Below are 26409 nucleotides of genomic sequence, written 5' to 3' on the forward strand. Positions count from 1 at the left end.
ATAGAATTTTCAGAAGTTGAATGAAACTAAGCACAATGCATAGTCCTTAGCAAAGATTTAATAAAGATTAACTATAATAAAAATACTAATAACAAATTATATATCATTATATTAATTTTATTAAGAAGTTTCCAGAAATCTCACCAAAATTCTATTCATTCTGACCTTAACTGATCTGTTTCTTTAAAGCTTATTTTGATAATATGTTTTTAAATGCTGTTTTTAGAAGAGAGAATTTAAAAAACTATGCTACGTAGTTTTGTGTGAGCCCAGTTAATGCTTTTCTATGCAATAATCAGTTCCTGCAGATTTTCTCTAATAATGTCAGATTTTAAATTCAACCTTTTTTGGATTCAAGGAGTTTTAAATCCAGGCTTGGGAAAAAACAAAACAAAACCTCAACAACTCAGAGTGTATTGACATGCTAAGATTGTCATTAAATAAATTGAGATTTTATATGAAGATTCAGTCTCAAAATTGCAAAAGGAGGAAAACAAACAGACCTTGTGAAAACTTTTAAACAACTTACTGGTTTTAAGGATTTAATGACATTATGCCATTCATGGAAAAAAAAAAATCCAGTGTGAAAGCTGTCAAACTTCAATTGGTCAAGTTGTTTTGGCCTAGGTGAAGGGTGTTTCCCTGAGTGCATATCACAGCTCCTCGCCCATTTAGCAGTAAGTTGGCATTGAAAGGCTGGGCTAGAGTTCACAGCTGACTAAAAATATTCTGGGAAAGACCCAGATCTAGAGTTGCACGTCATTTAAACTAGACACGTCTGGCAGATGAAGAGAAATGGAAACAGATATGCAAGCCAAATTTGCATACACAAATAAGTGAAATTTAAAGAAAGCATAGTATAATAGTTAAAGTTCATCCCCTTGCAGATAACCAGATCTCTGGACAAAACTAAGGAGAACCTGCTTTTCTGTCTTCTAGGTGGTGCTGTGTTTCAACACTGGGCAAAGTGTTAAATGTTTTGTTTAAACTATTATACAAAATAGTCTATTGGGTTTTACATAAAATGATCCTAATGCTGCTTTTCATGAATTTTCTAGCAGGATTTTTTGTTTCATTTGTATTTTTTAGCTTCAAAAAATTATATTATGCATGATTTAAAAAACTCAAAATTTCTCATATCAAATAATTCAGTCTGATTTATGAAAATGCTAAGGAAATATACAATATAGTTTATTTCTGGGACAGTACATGACCTAAAAAAGTTTGACTATATTTCTATTCTCTCAAATTTCTATGGGAATATGCCTAGGAAGTTGATGAAAACATCCAATTGGAAGGGGTTCATGAAGATGACAAAGGAAACATTATTCTCCAAACAAATCTTCTTGTACATACATTGTTAGATGAAAGAAGAGGAAGAAAGAAGGCAATAAACTGTTTCCATATGCAAATTTGTGACTGTAAGGATATTACATCCTTCATTTTTTCAATAAAGAACAATGGTGGTAATTTCATCCTTTAGGAACTTAGGAAAGTAAATAATTGAAATATATTATGTAGCATCCTTCAAAACAGTCTAAAATTCTAGTAAGTTGTATTTAGCTTTCCTTCCCCATCCTCCAATTCCTAGAAAATATTTTAAGTAAAAAACATACATTTCTTGGTTTAAACCAAATCATTTATCAACTCTTGGATCTTTGTTAATATAAATGTAAATACAGATGATAGTAGAGAAAAGGAGAAGAAAGAAAACACGCTGCTTTTAATTTGGAAAATGCTGTCTATAAATAGTAGATAAATCCCTATCCTCAAAATCATTTTGAATTGGGACTTCCCTGGTGGTCCAGTGGTAAAGAATCCACCTTACAATGCAGGGGACACAGGTTCGATCCCTGGTCAGGGAACTAAGATCCCACATGCCGTGAGGCAACTAAGTCCACGGGCCACAACTACTGAGCTCACGCGCCTCAATGAGAGAGCCTGCGTGCCACAAACTACAAAGCCCATGCGCCTTGGAGCCTACGTGCCACAACTAGATAGAGAAAACCCGCACGCCACAACTAGACAGAAGCCCATGAGCCGCAGCGAAGAGCCCATGCGCCGCAACTAAAGACCCGACGCGGCCAAAAATAAATTAAATAAATAAATAAAATCTCTTAAAAAAATCATTTTGAGTCATAGAATTCTGGTCAGCACCTTCTCGGACTTAATTATATACTCTTAGATGAACTAGTTATACACCTAAATTAACATCACTAGAGTGTAACACATTACAAAATTCTCAGCTTTGTTTCTTGGTTTGCCATGTACTGAGCTAGCAGTGTTTAGCGCGAGGTTGCAAGCATCCAAATATTTTATCTCTACAGCCCTCAACTGCAGAGTGTTGGAAGCTATTGTCATGATGGCTCCTACAACAGCTGGAACAGATGGATAGTTGAAGAAGCCCATATGGCCTGAGGAACTGAGAAGTTCATTAGTTATTTCAATACACAAAGATTACAGAACCACTAAGAGAATATCATTAGCACAATTATAGGGAAATAAAACATTTACATTTAATGAGTAATTAAAATTTTGATTGCTGAAAAAATAAGTTTATTTTAGAGAACTAAAGAATGCAATTTATTCTCATAAATATCAGAAGAAAAAAATAGTAGAAAAATATTTAGGACACCAGATTATAAAAATGAACAGATTTTATATTGCTAATGAAGAACTAAGTAAGACAAATGGGTTGTGTGATGTGTGAAGACATGTGGCTGAATATTTGGTTATCTCTATTTATTACTGCTTTTGTGTTTCAGGGATGATGGAAATTATTGCTGGTGCAGAGTTTTATGACTCAAGCAATAAATTACTCAGCATAATACCATGAGGCTTGCCCAATATACATACATTATTGTACTTTTGTGTATAATTTAAAAATAATACAAATCCAAATTCTGACGCTCCATATAAGCTCACAGAACACACGTTTGGCAGTCTGTAAACAACTGACTGATATTCACAGAAGTTCTCTTTCAAGGAACCATTTTCTTACAGATTATATCTAGTGATAAAATATTTCTAGTCCTTTTTTATTATTTGGGACTTAATTTGTACATTTTTCTTTTTCTCATTAAAGAAATCACAAAAGTAATGTGACTACATGCTGTACATTTTTCTTTTTCTCATTAAAGAAATCACAGAAGTAATATGACTATATGCTTATGTCAAACAATCCAGAAATGTCAGGAGAAAAGTTATATTCACCCTCAGTTCCCATTGCTTTATTCCATCCATCAATTCCACATCCCTCCCAAGAATCAACTGCTAATTATAGTTTGGCGTTTATATTTTCAAACCATTTTCTATGAGTTTAAAAATATATACTCTGTGTGTATACTCACATCTGTATGCAAATTGTTTTTTTCCCTAACTCTCAAATGGTATCATATAAAGTATCAGTTTTTTCTGACATGTCTCTATAGTAACTATCATGTCTTGTAGATGTTTTCAGTTTAATACAAATATATTTACCTCATTCTGTTAACAGCTACACTGGAACCATTCCTCTCCTGATGAATATTTTTGTTGTACCTCATTTCTCACCACAGCAAGTTGCATCCTGACATAAGCATGTGTGTGCGTGTGTTTGTGTGTGTACATGCACACGTGCCTATCTTTTTGCACAGGTGTAAGTATTTACTTAGGACAAAATTCTAGAAGTGGAATTGCTAGATTTCCATTTCTGTCCATTTTTCAAATTGATGTGCTTTTAAACTAGCCCTCTACATAACTTAATTTTTTTCACTAAGTAATTCACCCCAAGTAATCTTTATGTTGTTGATTGTTTTCAAATGTAATAAAAATTCATGTTCTTCAGAGGCAAGTTTTCTGATCTTACATCTAATGAGTAAAGTAATAACTGTTCTACTTTCCCTTCATAGAATAAAAATTAGAAAATTATGTAAACTATTGAATGGTTATCTTTTGATTAAATTAACTGCAATTACAAGTTTATATGGGATCTAATGCCTTAATATTCTTCAAAAGAAAATTAATTTTCAACAGCAATTGAAATGATCTGGAAATATGTACTAATACATTTCCATAGCCTTATGAAACACATTAGATTAAACAACTTAGACAGCCAAATGTTTACTAATCCCCCAGAATATTTTGTTTATGATGCTTGAAATGACAAGGGAAAACTATACCTGGTGGCTCTCCTAAGACAATATTTTATACTTTAAAGGATTCATTAGCTGAGTTTTACTATTTATGATTTATTTGTGAATCTTTTACTTATGTGTAATTTAATAGTAAAATATTCCATTTTTGTTAAAGTAATACATACATCCAACTCTCCACATTGTCATAATCAACAATAAAAAATTACTGCATTGGTATTTTAAAAACCCATGGATTTGTAAAAATATAAGTGTTAAAATTGAAAATAGAGGAAATGCTGAAACTTTATATATACTGAAAGTATTACACTGGTGTTAAGATACATATGTAACTGGCAGAAGAAAATGTCTTACCAGTTACACTCATAACTAGTAAGGAGAAAATGCAAGTTTCTTAAGTTTCACTTAATATTCTTATTAATTTCAGGCAGCACCAATGACTTACCTTACCAGTGTCACAATCAGTTCCATCCATTGGTGGATCTAGTTTGGTTCTGCATTCTTTATCCCCTTCTACCTTGCACCACAACCCTGTGCAAATAACATGCTGAAAACAAGGGTATAATAACTAATAAGGGGAAGGCATCACATTTTTGAGGTTAAGTCAATAAGGTTTGAGAGAGCTCTTTTAACAGAACATCAGAAATGATTTGAAGAAAAATATACTTTAGGTACTTTTAATATTAAACTTATAATTGAAATAGTGTATGGCTTATTTATAGTGATGAGAAGACTGATAAAAATAGAAAATCTGTTTCATAAATTTAACTATTTTAAAATTACTTTAAATAAAACACATGTGATTACACAAGATTAAGTAGCTACAGCAGAAAACTGTAAGCTAAAAATCATTATTTATACCATTATATGAACCAGGCTAGAAAAATTAAAGTAATGAGCTTATGGTATGAATTTAGTGCCTCCTATCTTAAAGCCTGTCCTCACTTATGCTTTGCTGTATGCCGACAAGCCATGTTAGTACTTCATTATTTCATCACATAGCCTTGGCCCCTGATGCAATACAGAGACTCTCAGTGGGCATATTTCCCTTGTTATCAGTCATTTTTACCTCAGTATGAATAAGTTCTAGGTATCCAGAATACATTTAACTTTTTCTAGGGAAAAGTTGAGGGAATAAACAAAAAATAGTGAGATAAAACAGCATAAACACAACACTGAAAGAAGAGAACTCTATACTTGTGGCCACCCAGAGACAGATAAAGAGGCAAAACTACCACATTCTTAAGGACTTTCTATTTCTATAGAATGGCTGAAGTTTTTAGATACAAGCATGTTATTAACAAATTACACAGAAATATCAAATCCATGCGGCATACTTAAAGCGACTGGAGTAATCTATCTTGAAGGTGATAGTGTGACTACCTATCCAGATATTTGGAGTAAAGGCTGGAAGAAAGCAGGTTGATAAGGACAGAACAAGTAAGTGTTGATGTGAAAGACAGTCTTGAAAGGGTGAGAAGACCAGTCAGATGGGAGGAGGCATATAAGGGTAGGGAGTAGGGAACAAGATTTTAAAGACAGAAAAACCAGATCCTGAATGCCAGGACTCCATATTTGGAGGGAAAAAGATATCATTCAGCAGTTGACCAGCAGGTTGATAAGATAAAAAGGTTATTTTAGGGGGTTTACTCTGGCCTTGGTGTTCAAAACAAACTGAAAATCACTGTAAAGTTAAAATTAACTTATGACTCAAACCTACTAAATACTTTGGGAATCATAAATTTAAACTAAGATTTCAAGCAGGTCTATTACAACTCTCCGAATTTGTTACAACTCCCCAAATATTATTTTCCTATTCTTTCTTTATTTAAAAATTTAGATTTCTGAAATGTTTGTAAGTTCTTGAAAATTCAATAGTCTATGGCAGGAGTGTGATATATTCTATTTACACTATTTTATGTGCTGTGACAGATAGTTTTTCTGCTTCAAAATATTTCATACAAATATATCTTATTATATTTAGGATATGATTTAGCTTAATTTCTTTGCTTTCATTTCACATATCATTTATCAAAAATTCATCCAGGAACTAATTTTAAAGAATGCCTAAATGAAATAGCTTCTCTGCAATATTTTAGACTCTTGAAAATAAGCAGAGAGGTTAATTGTTTATTGTGTACTTTTGTGGACACATTTATATTTGAATTAATAGATATCTAACCTGAGAATTTTAGTTCCTAAAAGTTTTTATTTTTTTCTCCAAGACATTCTTGTTAATGATATTTTATAATTATGGGGTCAAATGCTGAATTTTCCACCAAAGAAGAATTTTGCTTTACTAATATTCAGTAAGGCTTAGTTGTGCTATAACATGAATTATTTTAGTCAAGTTCATTAGTTAACCAATGCATATCAAACTAAAAAGCAAATCTTGTCTATGTTGTAGTTTTAAAATCATACTTGCTTGTTGAACACTGTGGTGGTCTAAATTCTGACCTTCCACCATTATCCGCTATTCAAAACAGCAAGTACTCTAACTGATTCTCACTTGAGGCACTGAGAGCATAAAAGCAAACCTGGCAGCTTTTCAAGATAAGCACAGTCATACAGAATATATCTCTCATAGAGGAGATCTCTTTACCCTTTATGTTCTACAGTTCTGGGAGTCTTTTGGTAAGTAAATTAGAGCCTCATTCTGAAAGATAGCTCAGATTCAGGATTCAAACCAAACTGTAAAAAGTAAAGCAATAAAATAGTGAAGAAATGGAACGGACTGTTTTCTCCTTGAGAAGTGCAACATCTCAGATGCGTGATGTTAGAGCTATGTAATACCAAGCCCTTTCTTAAGAGGAGCAGGACTGGGTATTTTGTTAGAACCAAACACTCTGTATGTTACACAGGCCAGAGTCAAATCTTCTTTTCAACTTAATTACTGAAATCACTTACTATGTCAATTAAGAAAAAAACTTCAAACTTAAAATGCTGTGTACAGGAATCCAGGACAGAAATGTACAACTCAGCATTCCTTGTAAACTAATAAAAATAATACAACATTCCTTTTTTATTCCTCTATAATAAGAAATGACCCTTAAAAGCATATATAAATTTGGATGTTTATCTCAAGAAGTCTTTTAAAAAGTTTATATGAAAAAAAATATTTTCAATGGAAAAATTTAAATGGACATGGATTAACTGTCCATGTATAGATATCATAAAATTTATCTTCAAAGACAACATGTGTCCATGTCTTTCTTTATAGCAAATAGTTCCATTAAGATGTTTTGAATTTTATGTTAAAATAAAAAAATCTTAAGTGCATATGCATGGAAGTAGCAATTAAATCTCAGACATGTAACTCCTTGTTCATCCATAAATTATCTTTCAAACTACAATCTCAGTAATGTAACATTTGATTGCAAGTGTAATTCAGTATGGAATAATATTTTCAAAAACAATCTTTTCTATCACAGAACAGCTTGGTATTATTAAGGATGGAAGAGGAAAAAAGTAAGGGAGAGAGAAAGAGAGGTATTAAAAAAAATAGAATACGAAGACTCAAAAGAAATTTAAAAAACTGAAATCTAGTTTTTTATGAATACTAATAAAATTGAAAATCAAGAAAAAAGAGAAGGCAAAAATAAACACTATTAGGAATAAAAAATGAAGGCATAACTACGGATGACATAAAGTTTAAACAGAAGTAGGAAGACATTATGAACAACTTTATGCCAAAAAACTTTAGAATGAATATGAAATGGAAAAATATTTTTTAAAAATTTACAAAAAACTTGCTAAGGGCTTCCCTGGTGGCGCAGTGGTTAAGAGTCTGCCTGCAGATGCAGGGGACACGGGTTCATGCCCCGGTCCGGGAAGATCCCACACGCCACGGAGCGGCTAGGCCCGTGAGCCATGGCCGCTGAACCTGCACGTCCGGAGCCTCCGCAACGGGAGAGGCCACAACAGTGAGACGCACGCTTACCGCAAAAAAAAACAAACAAAAAAAACCCAAAAAAACTTGCTAAAATGGACCTAAAAAGAAATAGAAAAGCTGAAACTATTGCCTAACCATAGAATAATTAAAAGTGACTGTTAAAAATCTTCCCACAAAGAATACGTCGGATCCAAAAACTTAAACTGTCAATTTACATAAACTGTCTAGAGAACAGAAAAAGAAGCAATATTCCTAAACACACTTTATGATACCCAAACCAGACAGGAGTTTTAAAAGAAAATGAAAATAGTGATCAACCTCATTTACTAACTTAGATTTAAATATTCTACACAATTTTTAACAGAAGGAATCCAGCAATCCATGAAAAAAGGTAGTGTACCATCATGATCATGTTGAGTTTTTCTTGGAATGCAAGGCTACTATAATATTAGAGATTTGATTAACATAATCAAGCACATCAAAAACTTCAAACTCTATGATTTTTGTATCTCTAGATACAAAGCTTGTGACACAATTCAACATCCATTCATTTAAAAAAAAGTCAGCAGACGCAACAGGGAAGACATATGGGAACATATGTTTATGTATGACTGATTCACTTTGTTATAAAGCAGAAACTAACACACCATTGTAAAGCAATTATACCCCAATAAAGATGTTAAAAAAAAAAAAAAGTCAGCAAACTAACCACTGAGAACACATCTTCAAAATTAATGGACCTCTGGACATCTATAAAAATCTACAGCAAACATCGTTAAAACGCCGTGAAATGCTGAAAGTTTCCTTTTAAGATTAGGAAAATAGCAAAGATGGCATCTTGGCACAAACATAAAAAATGTGAATACATGATGTATTCATAGTGGTAAGAGGAAAAAAATAACTGTCAATCTAGAGTCCTGAACTCAGCTAAAATTTTATTCAAGACTGAAGGTTAAATAAAGACTCTTTCAAGGAAACAAAAACTGAGTGTTTACCACCAACAGATCTTCCCAAAAGGAACTTCTAAATTGTGTATTTCAAGAAGAATATGACCTCATAGGAAAGGGCTGAAAAGCACTTGTGATCAAAGAACCTGACAAAAGTGAGGATAAATCTAAATAAACATTGATTACATAAAGCAATAATAATTGGACTTTAGCCATTATTATTAACCTTTTTAATGGGAAGAAATACTAAAAATCTAGCACATTTACATCTCAAAAACTTTATCCCTTAGCAGAAACGATTTGACCACTGACAGTTAAATATTTAAATTTGACGTCTTCTCTTTTACCTCCTTCACTCCATATACTTTATGACTGCTAGAGGTAGGTGTTGAGTAACAGACATGGGAAGAAACATGTAGTCTATGCATAGCCAACAAATGAAGCAGCACGCTGCAAAGGATCCCTCAATAGAACACATCTTAGAGTGTTAAAGAAAATCAAGGAGTACGAAGAAATTTAGAGAAAGGAGAACTGTCAATACCTAGTTAATGAAGCCCCAAAGAAAAGAAAAAAAAGTGGGAAGGAACTATTTGAAATATTTGAAAGAAAAATGATCCAGAATTTCCTTGTGTGAAAGAGAAATATATTCCTCTTCTGGAATGGTGGAATAAGTTCCCAGAAGACCAACCCTCTGGCAGCTAACAACCATAAACTGTGGAACAAAGGCAAAAAACAACTTCCTGGTGGTTCTGGAACGTGAACAAAGGCAGGTAAATTGTTTAAGGGAGCTGACTGGCATAAGTTGAGTTCACCATCTTTGTGGCTTTGACCTGATAGTGGTTTGTGGTCATGGTATGACACAATGGCTAAAGCAACATATGCCATTTTTTAGACTCATGAAGACAGAAACTGATGTAGTCAAAGCTGCCAAAACCTGAAGGGACAATCCCAAAAGGAAGAGAGTCAGAGAAGTTTAGGTCTTTAGGTGGCACCTGTACCATACATGCAAGGGACACACCCCAAATAGCCCAGATAAGGAAAGAGTGAGCTGATCCAACATATGAGGTGCTATCCACAGTAGGCAAGATAGTTTCCAGTTTGAGTCTAACAAACTTAATTCCCTGTGAAAACAAAAACCAAAACACTATTTGGAGGAATATACCAGAATCCAGAGTATCTGCTGCAACAGGGGTCAGCTAACTCTTTCTGTAAAGTGCCAAATAGTATACAGTTTAGGCTTGTGGGCCACACGATCTCTGTTGCAACTATTCATCACTGTCATTGTAGTTTGAAGGCAGCCAAAGAGAACATGTGAACAAATGGGGATGACTGTGTGCTAGTAAAACTTTATTTACAAAAATAGGCAGCCAGTCCCTACTCCATTGTTTGCAAAAAATTAATGTATTAATATAATATGTTAATGTATTAATACTGTAGAATAAAAACATATGTGTACACAAATAATCATTCACAAATCTTCTGAGTAGGCTTACTCATAATAGCTAACATCCCAGGTGTCTACTAAGAGGTGAATTGATAAACAAAACAGTATATACCAGTGGAATACTATGCATCAAGAAAAAAGAACTAATTACTCATACACATAAAAAGATACAAAGAATGTCTGACTTTTGAATGCAGAGGAAGATTTGGTTTCTCCAATGTAAAGTAGGAAAGGAGAACAAGAGTAAAAAGTAGAGCATAGGGCTTCCCTGGTGGCGCAGTGGTTGAGAGTCCGCCTGCTGATGAAGGGGACACGGGTTCGTGCCCCAGTCCGGGAGGATCCCACATGCTGCGGAGTGGCTAGGCCCGTGAGCCATGGCTGCTGAGCCTGTGCATCCGGAGCCTGTGCTCCGCAATGGGAGGGGCCACAACAGTGAGAGGCCCACGTACCGCAAAAAAAAAAAAAATAGAGCATAAATAAGAAACACAAACACAAAATAAGCTGACAATAAAAACCCTAAAAAACATTAATTTAAATCAATGTAAAAAATGTTAAACTAGCTGATGAAAATACCAAGAAATGGTTACATTGGTTTAAACAGAAAAATATAAAATCTAGCAATTGCTCTTCTCTAGTAAACATACCCATCTATCCATACCCATATTTGTATTTATGTTTTATTGGAAAGGTTGAAGATAAAGATGTGACAAATATTAGCCAGGATAATGGTTTTAATGCCAGAGAAAACAGATTTTAAGACACAAGTCATAAAAAATGCAAAAGAGAAAAACAGATCAACAGATGAAAAACCATAAATATGTATGCACCTATAATATAATTCAACATTATATAAGGTAATAGCTGACAGAAATACAGGGAAAAATAAATAAATCAGTAGTTTAAGTGGGATATTTTAACACGTCTGTCAGTTACTAATGGATCAATCGAACCAAATAAGCAAACAGATATTTTGAATAATAATATACTTCATCTATAGTGACAGATAATGAACTTCAAAAACCACACATTCTTCAGCTGAAGACCTAAATAGACATTTCTCCAAAGAAGATATACAGATGGCCAACAGGCACATGAAAAGATGCTTAATAGCTAATTAGTAGAGAAATGCAAATCAAAACTACAATGAGGTATCACCTCACACCGGTCAGAATGGCCATCATCAAAAAGTCTACAAATAATAAATGGTGGAGAGGGTGTGGAGAAAAAGGAACCCTCTCACACTGTTGGTGAGAATGTAACTTGGTGTAGCCACTATGGAAAACAGTATGGAGGTTCCTTAAAAAACTAAAAATAGAGTTACCATATGATCCAGAAATCCCATTCCTGGGCATATATCCGGAAAAAACTCTAATTTGAAAAGTTACATGCACCCCAATGTTCATAGCAGTACTATTTACAATAGCCAGGACATGGAAGCAACCTGAATATCAATTGACAGATGACTGGATGTAGAAGATGTGGTGTGTGTATGTGTGTGCGCGCGTTTGTGTATGTATACATATATAAATATAAATATATATACATATATATATATATATATATATATGATGGAATATTATTCAGCCATAAAAAAGAATGAAATAATGTCATTTGTGGCAACATGGATGGACCTACAGACTATCATATTAAGTGAAGTAAGTCAGACAGAGAAAGATAAATATCATATGACATCACTCATATGTGGAATCTAAAAAAATGACACAAATGAACTTATTTACAAAACAGAAAGAAAACAAACTTATGTTTACCAAAGGGGAAAGAGGGGAAGGGATAAATCGGGAGTTTGGGTTTAGTGGATACACACTACTCCATATGAAATAGAGAAACAACAAGGACCTACTGTATAGCACAGGGAACTATATTCAATATCTTGTAATAACTATAATGGAAAGGAATCTGAAAAAGAATATATATATATATACATACACACACAAAAAAAAACAAAACAAAAACAGCACAACTTAATTGGAGAACTTGATGGATTCAACCACTTCAAAATTTTAAAATGACATTGTATAAAAAGTTAACACACAATGACATACTTTAAGGAAGTGTCACCTACAATACAGAATATAGAAAGAACTCCTGCAAATCAGCAAGAAAAACAGAAAGTTTAAAAAATGGGCAAAATGTAAATAGGCAATTTACAAAGATAGAGATAAAATAAATAAATAAAAGATAAAAAGATAAAAAAAATAAAAGCCCACGTCAATAAGAAGGCGTGAAAAAAAATTAGTCCTAAGGAAAAAAATTAAGGAGCTAGATTATCTAGACAAATAATGTGCCATCAAACTCATGTGCTCACATACCGTGTAGGACTAAAGCTCAAAGAATAGGATGAAGCTTTGATGAGATGGCAAAACAGGCAGGCTCAATTCCTGGTAGCTTTAATCCACCATAACTTTATTGATCTTATAGGAAGAAAGGACAATAAAAATCTTCAACTTCACCAATCTTAACAACATGATTTATCAATGATACTGTATTAGTTGCCCAAACAACTACTTTCCATCAAGGGATATTTCATGCTTTTTTAGTCCTAACTCCTATTGCCTCTGGAATTTCACAATGCCAAATCACAGAGACGCAATATTCTAGAATTCTTCATAAGGTACTCATTTCAATGCCAGCGTGTTCATTAGATCAAATGAGAGATTTTAGAAGTCCTACATACTCTGATATATTAAGTCGATATAAGAGAAATGTAAAACTGGAACTTTACGTGGTACTTTCACTTTAAGTCATCATATGATTCAATTACACTAGAAAGTTTTCGATACAATATATGTATGCAACTCACATTGTGCCTAGTCCAAAACCAAAGGCAGAACCTTAAGTTTCCTGGAGGTCTTCATTTTTTTTTTTTTTTTTTTTAAGCAAACTTCCTTCTCATTCAAATAATGTAACTCTCAAGCAGCCACTTCTTATTGGTCCTAAGGAAACATCCATACCTCTGTATTCTTAGCCAGGCTAAGTAATTTTAGGCAGCTATTAAGATAACTTAATGCAGTTGTAGCTGGCTCAGCCACAAGATGCCAGATGGCCTAGAGGCACCAAATGCTTAGGACTCAGGAATAAGGTCAGCCGAGAAGTTAGCATATTCATACAGAAGAGTGAGCAATTATTGCTGAGGGTCGAGATGTTTCACAAACATCTCTACAGCTATGCCTTTAAACATTTTGCAGATGTAAGCTGCTATCCTAAGGGTAAATTTATATCATTAATTAGATCAGCATGTACATAATGTTGGAGTCCCTAGTGCTTGTATATAACTATTTGTCAGTAAGAATGGAAGAGCAATATCTAATTCAAATACTATGGGCCAACTACCATAATCTCATATTGTACCAGAAACACACACGTTGAAAAGTTGCTGCAAATCCTTACTCCATGCAGCTCAACATTTATTTATAACTGAATGGAGATATAAGATGGACATACGGATGCTTGATTAACTCATGTGTAAGCTGTGAAACATAAGCTACATACCCTTATAGGTTGTTATTTATGGAGCCATTGAATTAATATTTTAGACGGTTATCTTCATATTTTCTGGACATATATCTAAGAATCAACTATTTCTATGAGTAAAATTTTAGAGTTATCATTCCATCATTCAGTTGATTCACTTATTAATTTAACAAATACTTATTGCACTCTTTTAGGTGCCAGAGGTACAGTGATAAAAAGGACTGACAACTCTTTTGATGTTATGGAGCTTGCCTTCTAGGAGGTTCGTTTTGTATAAAGTCTAGATGACAGACTGGTAGATATGGCGACTTCACGTGTATCCCCTTGAAAGTGTACGTGAGTGGCTTAACGCGCTGAACTATTCTATCTTCTACACTTATAACTACTTCCCCTTATATTTTTAATTTCTACTTCCTTACCCTCAGGTGTTCAGGGATGTCAAGAAAGTATCAAGTAATAGTGTCCCAAACCCAGCGGGGAAAACATAGCAATTGCATATTCTCAGACTTCATTTTACTCCCCTTGTCTTCAGCTTTTGGAATTTCTAATCATTTCCACTTTGAAAAATGTCTTCACTTAGCCTCCAAGATCTTACTTTCTCTTGGTTCGATTCCTACCAATAGACTTCTTCAGAGTTTTAATTGTTGCTTCCTCCTTATTTTCCTAACCTCTAAATATTGTAGTGATTAAGTTCCCACTCTTCGAATTTTTCCTCTTCTAACTCATTTCCTAGTGTCATCATTTAATATCATGTCTTCAGTATCTCCTACTTGTTGAGGACTTCCAGATAGATATCTATTCTGGACCTACAAACATCTCTAGTTGGATGTCCAACTGACGTCTTAAACTTAAAATATGAACCTAACTCCATGCCAGTGCATTTGCTTTCTGTTTCTTCTTGCTACATTTTTCCCAAGATAAATGCATGGCTGGCTACCGAACTTCCTTCAGATTTCTAAACAAATGTCACTTGCTTTAGGAAGCCTTCCCAGATCATCCTGTATAAAATAGCACCATTCCTACCCTCCCATCCCTGGTTGTATTCCCTGTCTTTGTTACCTGAACTTATACTTCTCCAAAACACTTATTACTAACTGACATATTATATATGTATGTACTTATTGTCTGTTTCCCCAGCTAAAATTAAGCTCCATGAAGCTGGGGGTTACTTCCTACTGTGTTATTAGTACACAGAACAGCACCTGGAAAGTAGCTGGAACTCAATAAATATTTATCAAATCAGTGACTGAATTTTTAAATAATCTCTTCTGTGGCTCTATCTACCTATTTACCTACCTACCTACCTACCTACCTAATTTCTATGCTTTGCATGCTGCACTGATTTGGGATGGAAATGATGATTTTTCAAGGTGGTATCAGAATGCTGTTTTGGATTTTAGAATGAAAGAAGTCCAGCCTCTGAGCCCTAAGAGACTTCGAAAGATAACATAGCTCCATTTCTTGTTCTATAGAGTGTGGCTTACAAAGAAAAAGAGTTTTGACTAAGGTTACACAACTAATGAGAGGCAGAACCACTGTTAGAGCCCAGGCTTCATGCCTTTCCAGCCAGTGCTCTCCAACCAAACCCCTATTAGGAGGCATTGCTTCTCCTTGGCTGCCCACAGCAGCCCAATCCTTTCTGGCAGTATTTTAAAATTGTCCTTAATGAAGATTACACACAGATAGAACTAGAGAAAAATCTGGTTTTATGAATAAAAATGTCACATATAGATAATTTCAGGGGAAAAAAGGAGAACATTTCTGGATACTTAAGACCTAAAACTTAATTCTGTTTGTGCAAAATGCCTAGTTTAAAACAAGGCAACAATCTAGGATATTAAGAAACGGATTTAATATCCCCTAACAAATAGTTATACTTTCAGAGGTGGAGAAAAAATCCATGCAGGTAGGTTAGTGAGAAACAGCCATATAAATAGAGCAAATAGCCTAAAAAAGTTTTAAAAATCAATTAAAATATTTCTTGACCCTGATGGTGTAGGTGCTGTAAGGGATAAAGCAAATTCAGTCTAAACACAGGATCTGATCTAAGGTTTTTCCCACACAAAGACACAAAGTAAAGAAGTTTGGATTCCATAAGAAGCAGTAGAGCATAGTGGTTACATATACTCTATTCTTTGGATTTGCATCTAACACTCCCTCTGCATAGATATAACTTAATTGCATTATTTAACTTCTACAGGCCTCAAACTGTTGATCTGTAAAACAGGACTAAATATCAACTATGGCATATAATTGTTATAAGAATCAAAATAGGTCATAAATCTAAATGATTTACACACTGTGGCATCCATTTTAGAGTTCAAAATATTGTGGAATGGTACTAGTAAAATTTAACTAACTGCAATATATAATTTAAAATAATTCCTAAAATTTAAAAAAATAGTATTTATGAAAAATGATCTAAAATTTACCAAAATCACTTTTGTAGTTGATCATTTGCTGAGTTTTTCTAACACTTGGGGTACTTCATAAAATATGAACAATTTTCATTGATCAAGTCTATCAATTTTCTGTACTACATGAACTGAAACCATCTCCTATGCAATAGTATGATAGTAATCATAGGCAGCCTACTCTGTTTTCCAAAACATGATAATTTCAGCATGTAGATGTGTTTACCTACAAAACCAAACTTGTGGACCTCAAAACATTCATCTTACCATGATGACTTACGAAAGATCGTGACCCAATTTTTGATTGTCTAAAGTCCTTGGAGATGAGAGTAGATTGAACAAGATTGGTAGATGAGATCAGAGAGGTATTAGGACAGATAATACAAAGTCAACCTGGCTACTGCTGTAATTATCACACCCAATGCTAAGCTCCAGGATCCATTGGTCTGCCACATGTGAACCCTTGGGTGTCCAGTCACAATCACACACCTATATCAGTTCCTCTTGAGGTCTAATATTGCCAGATGAGTATTACAGTCTATACATTCTTTCACATGTCACATTTAATGGAGCTCCAACTTCTTCATACATTCACTTATTTTAATCTTAAGTCAAATATTCACTGAGTGCCTACCATGTGCTAGCCATTGGCCTAGGTGCTGGAGAAACACTCTGCCCTCCTGGAGCTTACACACTAGGGTGGGAAATTAATAAGAGGAAAGTAACAAACAAGTGAATAACTCCTTTGATAAGAACAACGAAGCAGAGAAAGCATATGTCATAATGCTGTATAACCTTTTCCTTATAATGAATTTTAATTATTCTGCCAGTAATCCAAGACAGCATTATCTTCAACAAGGCCAAACTCCTTTGAGGCAATCACAGAAACTTAGGTACAGTGAAATACAGCTCTCAATTCACTCTAAGCATGATTATCAGTTGAAGCCTGAAATACAAAGTGTGCGCGAGTATGTGTATTGGAAAGAGGTAGGAAGAAACGGGCAGCTAGAGGATGAGCTTCAGGAAGACAGAAGAAAAGAAAAAAGGAAGGGTAAATAGAGCTAAATTCTTACATCAATTATGAAGGTCATTTTGCTCAATCTTTCAGATTTTAGATTTTTCTAGAATGGGACAATTGGCCTCTCAGAGTAACTAGTGACTGAATACTAATATAAAGACACTGCTTAGTTCACCATCAGATGTTTACCCTTTTCCTTTAGTTTAACTATTTAGAAATGTACTCTCTAATTTTTATTCCTATAGAACATATTTTTAACAATTTATTTTCAGAGTTAAAAGATATAATCCTTCCTCCAAAATTACATGTTCGTATATCATTTTTATGACATTTTCACCCGGTTACCTACCATGTAAGCAAGTAAGAGATTTAAAACAAAAGCAACGAACTGGCATAATGCAAAGGCTTTTCTGACTTCAGTGCCATTTTTGAAGTAGAAATTCTTGGGTCATTCCTTCCTGGCTTTAATTAAATACCGACACCTATTTCTATCACTTTCAAAATGTTAGGGGGAAAATGCAGAAACCTTTTCTTAGAAAATCCTTCTTTCCAATACTGGGATGCTTTGAAGCCACAAACTCTAAAATAAAGTCATCTTCCCCTCCTCCAATCAATACTTCTAAATAATGGATGTGAACATACACTTAAAAAAAATCCTACCTGGATACAACTCTTACCTGCATCTCTTGACAAAAGGAAGCCAATGGCCCAAAGAGAATCTGACATTGCTCGTCAGCAGTGTATGTCATCTCTGGCAACTTGGAGGGAACCATCACGGAATTGACACTCTGGGGATTTGTCTGTAGCAAGCAGTTACTGGCCTTTGACCTGGCGATATACAGATATGTGTAACATTTTGAGTTAAATGCAAAAAGTTGTTATAAGTAGTTAACACAGCAACAGGAAACATTTCGATACTACTAAAATATGTTCTTACTTTTATTTATAAGCTCTTCTATTGAATGCTCATAGAAATTATCCCATGTATGAGATTCATTTGTTTATAATTATTATGATAAACCTAATAATAAAAAAAGTTCAAATTAACAGGACTTTTTGTTTTTAAAGATCTTTCATATGGATTAACTCAGCTAATCTACGTAACACTGTGAGGTGGTTATTATTTTACATATTTATAAGATGAAGAAGCTCAGAGAGTAACTTGTCCAAAAGTAATGTATGAAGGTAAGAAATCAACTATATTCTGGGATTTAAGGAATCTATGGAAAGCATTCTCAAGTGACTATTAATAGTGTGAATATTCTTCTACTTGACATTGTACTACAACTTCCATTTATGGGGTAAAATTTAATTTTATCATAGTTCTGATTCACGAGAAGACAACTACACAAAATCCTACACTCATTAGGGCCTACTGAGGGGCTACTGTTGCAGTGACAAAGAGAATGCCCAGACTCTACTGCACATATTTCTGGAAAGAGTTATAGTAATGCAATAAATATATTTTAGTAGATTTTAATATTCATTTGACAAAAAATTAGCTTGACAATTTAAATGGCATGGAAAAAGAAATTTGTGTAGTGAATTTAGCTAGTTAGATGTTCCTATATTTCTTACTTAGACTTTTGGATACTTTAAGCATCTCTCACTCACTAATTGGGACTTTACATAACATCTATTGGTACTGTTTCATCTTCCCCTTCTATTACTGAAGGAAAAAGTAAAGAACAGGGCTTTAACATGAAAATTAGAACAGTAATACTTTTTTTCCTTTCCTTTTCCAACTAGGCAGAAGCTACGTATTACCAAAGCTGAAGGTTGAAAAGAGGAGAATCAAGGACTATTATAATGGTGAAAACTATGCATTGACATTAATGAAAAAAGATTCAGAGTGCAGAACTACCACAGTGGAAAGGTGGAGCTTTTGTTAAAGAGGTTCTTTATAACAACAGATATAGAGGGATGAACAATGAAAATGTTTCCACTGAGAAATTTTGAAGAGGCAATTCAATATTATGAAAGATTTTTTATCATTATAATAACTTTCAACCTTACAAATTACCTTGCCCATCCTCTTGTTTGAAAGTGTGGAAACTAAGAAACAAGTGGGTTAAATAATATGTCCCAGTTCACACCATGAGTCAGTGGGGAACCAGGAGTGGATCCCAGCACGTTGATTCCTAATCTGGTGGCTGTTCCCCTCTGCCACACCACCCTCCCAGGTTGGTAGAGGAAGCAGGCACACATACACATTCATGACACAGCAACAGCTAGTGACCTCAGTACCTTAGAAATCTTTCCAAATCTTCCTTGCTACATCGGGACCACGAGACATCACCGAGATTTTGTCCTTTAATCCATTCACCAGACATGATATGAAGACCATCAGCACATGATGGGTGGTCATTGTCATGATTAATCCCCATGCTGATTTGGAATATAAAATTTAAAAATTACATTAGATAGATATTTTTAACCTGTTATACTTGCAATTGAACAACAGCTAAATAATTAAAATAATGGGAGAGAAATTCGTTTTTATTTTTTATTTTCTTTTTTATTGAAGTAGAGTTGAATCACAATGTTGTGTTAATTACTGCTGTACAGCAAAGTGACTCAGTTATATATATACACACATTCATTTTCATATTCTTTTCCATTATGGTTTATCACAGGATATGGAATACAGTTCCCTCTGCTATACAGTAGGATCTTGTTGTTTATCCATTCTATATCTAACAGTTTGCATCTGCTAACCCCAAACTCCCACTCTACCCCTCCCACACCCTCCCTTCCCCTTGGCAACCACTGGTCTATTCAGAGAGAAATTAGTTTGTTTTTTTAAAAATTTTTTTGGATGTGGACCATTTTTAAAGTCTTTATTGAATTTGTTATAATATTGCTTCTATTTTATGTTTTGGATTTTGGCCACGAGGCATGTGGGATCTTAGCTCCCTAACCAGGGATCGAACCCACACTCCCTGCATTGGAAGGTAAAGTCTTAACCACTAGACTGCCAGGGAAGTCCCGAGAAATTAGTTTTAAAGGTCAACATAACACTAGATTTCAGACTGATTTATTTTTAAACTTTTATGGTCTATATTAAAGGTCAATGCTTTCACTTAGTAAAAAACATTCTCCCAATCAATCTAGTAAATAACATGCTTAGTTCACCTGTATCAAAATGATCTATAGATATATTTTTGACATAGTAGCAGTTATGAAGCACATAGAAGTGGTAAGTTTCTATTCAATCACACTAGATTCTTGCTCTTGCCTAAAGATCCTTTATTCATTCCTTTTATCAAATCCGAAAACACATTAAAGTATTATTTTTCCTCGAGTGCTTCACGAGATAGTCTTCCTCCACTCATCATAAAACACAAACTGTCCCTGGGAAACTTGAACACTCTCGGCCATCTTCATCTTTTCTACTGAATCCTGAATCTGTTGCTCCAAGTTGTAACTCTACTCTAAAACTCTGACTTATCTTCTGATGGACGTATTAGAAGACTGTTAAATTCAGTATGTCTAAAAGCTGCGCTTAATATTTTCTCTTTCAAACCTCTCTGTACTCCTGAATTCTTTTTCTCGCTTGTTCTCTTTTGTGTGCCTTTGCTAGCCCAAGAATCTTCAGGTCATCATTTATTCCTTCCTCTCCCAAATTATCACCCAATTGTTTACTAATTGTTAGGGGCAAGCCCTGCTAATCTACTTTCTAAATATTTCCTTCAACTGTTATTTCCTTTCAATTCCTTCTGTTACTATTAAAGAGGATTATAAAAATATTTAATCCTGAAAATTACTATGGCATTCTGAGTGGGCTCTGTGCTTCTAATCTTTGGCAACATTCTCCCTTTTCCTCCTGCCCTGCTCCAGTAAGATCTATTTAAAAACACAATCGGGCTGCCTTTCATCTGCTTTTCCATTACCTATATAGGAATTTCCAGCTCCTTAACATGGTACACAGTTTCTTAATCTTCTTCCAAGCCATTTATTGCATTTCTTTTCAGCAAGAGCAAATGATCTGTAGTTTCCCAAACATTATGTTGTTCCTTATTCTCTTGCATTTTCTCTGTGTCATATACCATAAAAAAGGGGCTTATAAGCTTGAATTAAACAATTCTATGAGGTAGGAACTATTATTATAATATAATACCCTTTCTTCTGATGAGAAGTAACTTTCCCAAGGTCATACAACAAGAAAGTGGAAAGTAGTGCTGTTTGAATTGAGGAGTCTGGCTCTAGAATCATGTGACTAACCACTGAAGTCCATTCCCTCCCTGACCCTATCCAAAGTGCCTTGCCTTCAACACCTTTCCCTGGATAAATTCTACTTGATCTTCAAGATTCACGTAGATTACTTTCACGAGGTTTTCTTTTACTAAACTCCCACCTCACCTACGGGTACTGTCTCTGTTTTCCCAACACAGGATTCTGTGAACAACATTACTACAGTATTTTCTACATTGTACTCTATGTTTTTACTCTTGGTTATCTCTCCAGTTTCTTGAGGATAGGAACTTACTCATTGCTCTAAGATCCTGGCATATGGGAACCATACTCTATAAATGGTATTTAAATGTTGAACCAAGTCAGCATGTATTTGGGTTGGCCAAAAAGTTCGTTCGGGTTTTCTGCAAGAGGTTATGGGAAAATATGAATGAACTTTTTGGGCAACCCAACAGAATCACTTCTATTTCAGTAAAAGTTGCATATAATCTCCTATGAATTCTCATAATGAGGACATTAAAATAACTGTTTGTGAGAGAGTTAATACTGAAGAAGTAGAAAGAGGAAAGCTTGGTTTTGCACATGTTAAGTTTGAGATGATGGCAAGATAGTCCAATGCTCCCTTTTCTCATTGTGTAATGATCTAGATAATAAATAGTCTTTCATAAAAATTTTGTGAACAGGAATATATATATGATATTTTAAAATACTAATAAAAGAATATTGTTATAGAAGTTGCTAAAGGAAATTACAACTATACTACCTATATTTTCTCATATGAAAATGAAAATTTTCAGGACTATTGAACTACATTTTTTGGTTAAATAAACTAAAGATTTAAATCAAAATGGTTAGATTTAATGTTTTTGAAAGAAGAAAATGATATAGATGGAATTAATTAATTTATGAAGAAGAGTAATGAATTAAAAGTTCATTATGTTTGCTAACTTGAAGATTATGGAAATTATATAAATAAAATTTAAAATATACTGTTGAATATCATCCTTCACTTTTAGTGTTACAAAAATTCACCTATATGATACACCATATTTCTCTTTCCTTGTCTAACTAATGTCCTTAAAAAGGGTTTGTATCAATACATATTAATAGAATGACTGACAGAGAGAACAGGAAGAAAAATGTCTTCATACTTTGAAGATAAAGAGAAAAAGTAAGACATGATATGGAGTAGGTAGGGGCCAATTCACTTACTGAGGGCTAGAGTGAAAGACGTAGGAGTTAGATTTGAATCATGTGCCTCCCCCTTATTCATGTGACCAGAGGCAATTTAAATAATAATAAAGGAATAAATGTGCCTCAGTTTCCTCATCTGTTAAATATACTTTTCTGACTGGTTGTGAAGGTTACATGAGGATGATATAAAATGCCTGGCACAGTGCCTGCAATATAGCAGGAACCCATAACCTTTTTTTTTTTTTTTTTTTTAAACTGGGGCAGTAAATCAGAGAAGTTTTATCCTATCTCTCTAATTTGTCAAAAAAACACAGAGATAACCATCATTAAAGGCAATCTGCTGTATTGGCTGACTTTCATGAAAGTGGGGATTTAAGAAAAGCCAAGTAAATAATAATGGCAAGAAGTTACTTTGTCTGGATGTTAAATTAAAATAAGAAATTGTAAATATGCCACAATCTCCCAGATTGATAAAGACGCCTAATGCACTGGCTGTACGGTTCCAATGCCGCCCCTGCCTGCATCACTGTCTCACCTCCCCCAGGGATTCTGGCTGCAGCACACATTGCCGGGTGACCCTGTTATAACAACAGCCACTTGCCATGTGGAACATACTCAACTCTCCCATCTGTGGTGGTGCAGTCTTTCAAACCATACACAAATGCTATTATTTTTGAAAGGCAACTGGTCTTTTTCAGAAATAATAAAACTTCTTAAATAATGTGTCCATTTGAGAGAAGGAGAGGGACTCCTTCCAAGATTTAGCAATTTGGACATTTTCCCAAAGCAGTGTAATGTTATTTTCCAAATTGGGAAGATTACAACTTCTCAAGCAGATGATCATTTTCCTTTTGGGATCCTGATTCTCATGTAAGAAATTAGCTACAGCCATGGAGAGATCTGGTGATACAAGCATTGTTTACCATTAGTTAAATTTTCCTAAAGCTATTTAACTTGTAACAGAAGTTATCATTAAATTGGGACAGGGCTTTTTTTTTATAACCACACATCTGGAACTATCAGGAGACACTGCTTAGTACTGATCCTACAGATTTGAAATAAAACAACTGTGAACCTTTATTTGCGCCAGTCACTATGTTAATCATTTACAATGATGATATCATTTAATCCTCACAATACCCCCAGAATGTTTCTGTTATCATGACTTCTATCTTACAGATTAGGAAGGTGCTGAGGTTAATAGCAGAGCTGTGGCTCAGACCCAGGCAGTCTGATGGGTCAAAAGAAGTGAACGTTAAATCACCAAACTATAGATCAAAAGTATCCATTGACATATAAGGTTTATTTTCTGAATAATTTTAAGTGTCTCCTCTCTGTTAGCAGAAACGCACCTTCACACATACAGTCCCATAACCAAGTCGCATGCACTGTGTGGAAAACATTCTCGAAGTAAGACATTAGCAACACCTCTCCTCACACTGTGCAACTGAGCTACATTTTAATAATCTCAGTTTAAATTCACTTTGACAAAGAGCCTTGGGCAAATAAACTCTCCACTAACATTGTACATGGTTGTCAAGTCAACTGAGAAAATATTTTTATCTTATAAAATTTCTCAACTTGTTTAAAAGTCTCTGCCAGGAAGTTTTGTGATATCCTGCGGAAAGCTGGAGAAGCATTTGGATTTTGAAGATGGTCCCTTTTGATGTTTAAAGAGTCAGAGAAGAGAACATTTATGAATTCACTCACATTTTTTGGATACTTTGGAAAGGATCCAATTTGTAAACAGTCATATTTTAAGAGAGTAAACTTTTTTGTGCTGAATACATTAAACATTTTGTCACAATATCTTATTTTCCACTAAAAGCCACATATTATATAGAAAAAATTAATTTATAAAAGGAAACAAACTATCACAAATGACACGTAATTTCATACCATTCAGTGGCTATATCTGATTTGATGTAACTTCACTCCTGTGTACTCATGGAAAAAAGCCCAACATTAAGAAATATGAGACATTTTCATTACTTTTTATATTTTAAATCATTTCACTTTGCACAAAACAAATATGTACTTCCACTGGTAAGTCAAGAGGCAATGGAAAGTAAGTCAGCATCAAGATAAAAAATCAGAGGTCAAAAAATAAAGTAGGGGTACAAAAGGAGATTCCTTTTGACTTTGCTGTGTGTTACACGACAGTTTTATCTAGCAATTCAACAAATACTTGTTAAGAACACACTAAGTGCTAGGCACTGTACTGAGTTGGGGTCGTAAAAATGAGTAAGATCCAGTTTTTACCCTCAAGGAGTTTATCATATACTGGGGCTGGAACACTCCATCCCTTGCCCTCATGCAGCTAAAAGATGCCTGGATCCTGTCCTTCTACGTTCCATAAAGCTCTCCCACCCATTCCTCCTTTTCCAACACTACTTCCATCAACCAAGACAAGAGGTGACTTTCTTCACTTCTGGATTGTTGTTCTTCACTTCTGGATAACCCCTTCACACCTGGCCTTAACTCTTTGCCTTATTAAACAATTATTTAATTATTTTAATTCCTTATGAAAACATTAACAAAAATGAGTTCCCTAGGTAAAATCTTTCAATTTTCCTTGGCAAGCAACGATACTGAAAAAGTGAATAATGAACCAAAGGGCTGGTTAAAATGCAGATTCCTGAGCTCTACCCCAATCGATTAAAAGAGGCCTAAGGGCTTCCCTGGTGGCGCAGTGGTTGAGAGTCCACCTGCCGACGCAGGGGACACGGGTTCGTGCCCCGGTCCGGGAAGATCCCACATGCCGCGGAGCGGCTAGGCCCGTGAGCCATGGCCACTGAGCCTGCGCATCCGGAGCCTGTGCTCCGCAATGGGAGAGGCCACAGCAGTGAGAGGCCCGCGTACCGCAAAAAAAAAAAAAAAAAAAAAAAAAAAGAGGCCTAAGACCTAAGAAACTTTATTTTAACACATTTTATCAATGATTCTTACTTAAAATTCTGAGAACCAATGAGCTACAAGATAAAATCCACACTTTTTATCTTGTTTTCAAATAATCTGTAAACTGATTTCAATCTAATTTCCACTGGATCAGTTAATTCCAGCCTACTGTTTTGTAGAGTCCCTTCCTTTCAGAATGCTTTCCACAGCTTATTTGTATTTACAAATGTAACTTAAATTTTAAGCCCTTCTTCCCATATAAAGGACTCTTCAATAAATTCTAGCACATATTTCTCATGATTCTTAACTTTTGTACCCTTCAAATATATGGCACAAAAAAATATCAGAACTATCTTCTGTTTCTGGTAAATTTTAAGTAATATATACAAAGTATTACTACCTAGAATTTAAGTGTTCAGAGAATAAGAATTATCATATTTTCTTTTTAATTCCTTAAATAGTAATAAATAAATATACATAGATTTTATCAACTAATATAGAATCACAGGAGCAACTAAATATTCTGTACATTTGATGGAAAGTTGAAACTAATGTGGCATCTTACTGACTTAGGGAAACCGTAAGCCTGAAAAGTCTATGGATGATCTGCTCAAGGAAGGTTGCTTGCCTTACTCTAGACCATACATTTGCCAAGAGAAATGCATTAGAGAAATGCAAACAGAAAGCCAATTCTTGTATGGCTGTTCACTAGTTGGGTGATTTTTCTCCTCTTCCACCTACTCACTATGACGTCCAAACCTACATTTGAAGAGAATCTGGTATGGG

At 34.5% G+C, this 26409-nt stretch overlaps 1 protein-coding gene across 1 annotated transcript in view; it reads right to left on the reverse strand.

Annotated features, from left to right (window-relative positions):
- The window catches only part of ADAMTS19 (ADAM metallopeptidase with thrombospondin type 1 motif 19), a 285910-nt gene that overhangs the window by 109416 nt on the left and 150085 nt on the right, over positions 1-26409 (reverse strand). Inside the window, exons 9-11 of the mRNA XM_060008921.1 lie at positions 19588-19728; positions 18018-18168; positions 4579-4680 (exon numbers count right to left, since the gene is read on the reverse strand). Of these exons, the coding sequence (XP_059864904.1) occupies positions 4579-4680; positions 18018-18168; positions 19588-19728 (394 nt within the window). The remainder of the gene's footprint in view (positions 1-4578; positions 4681-18017; positions 18169-19587; positions 19729-26409) is intronic.

Source organism: Delphinus delphis, chromosome 3, assembly GCF_949987515.2.
Source record: "Delphinus delphis chromosome 3, mDelDel1.2, whole genome shotgun sequence".
In the NCBI taxonomy this organism is placed as follows: Eukaryota; Metazoa; Chordata; class Mammalia; order Artiodactyla; family Delphinidae; genus Delphinus; species Delphinus delphis.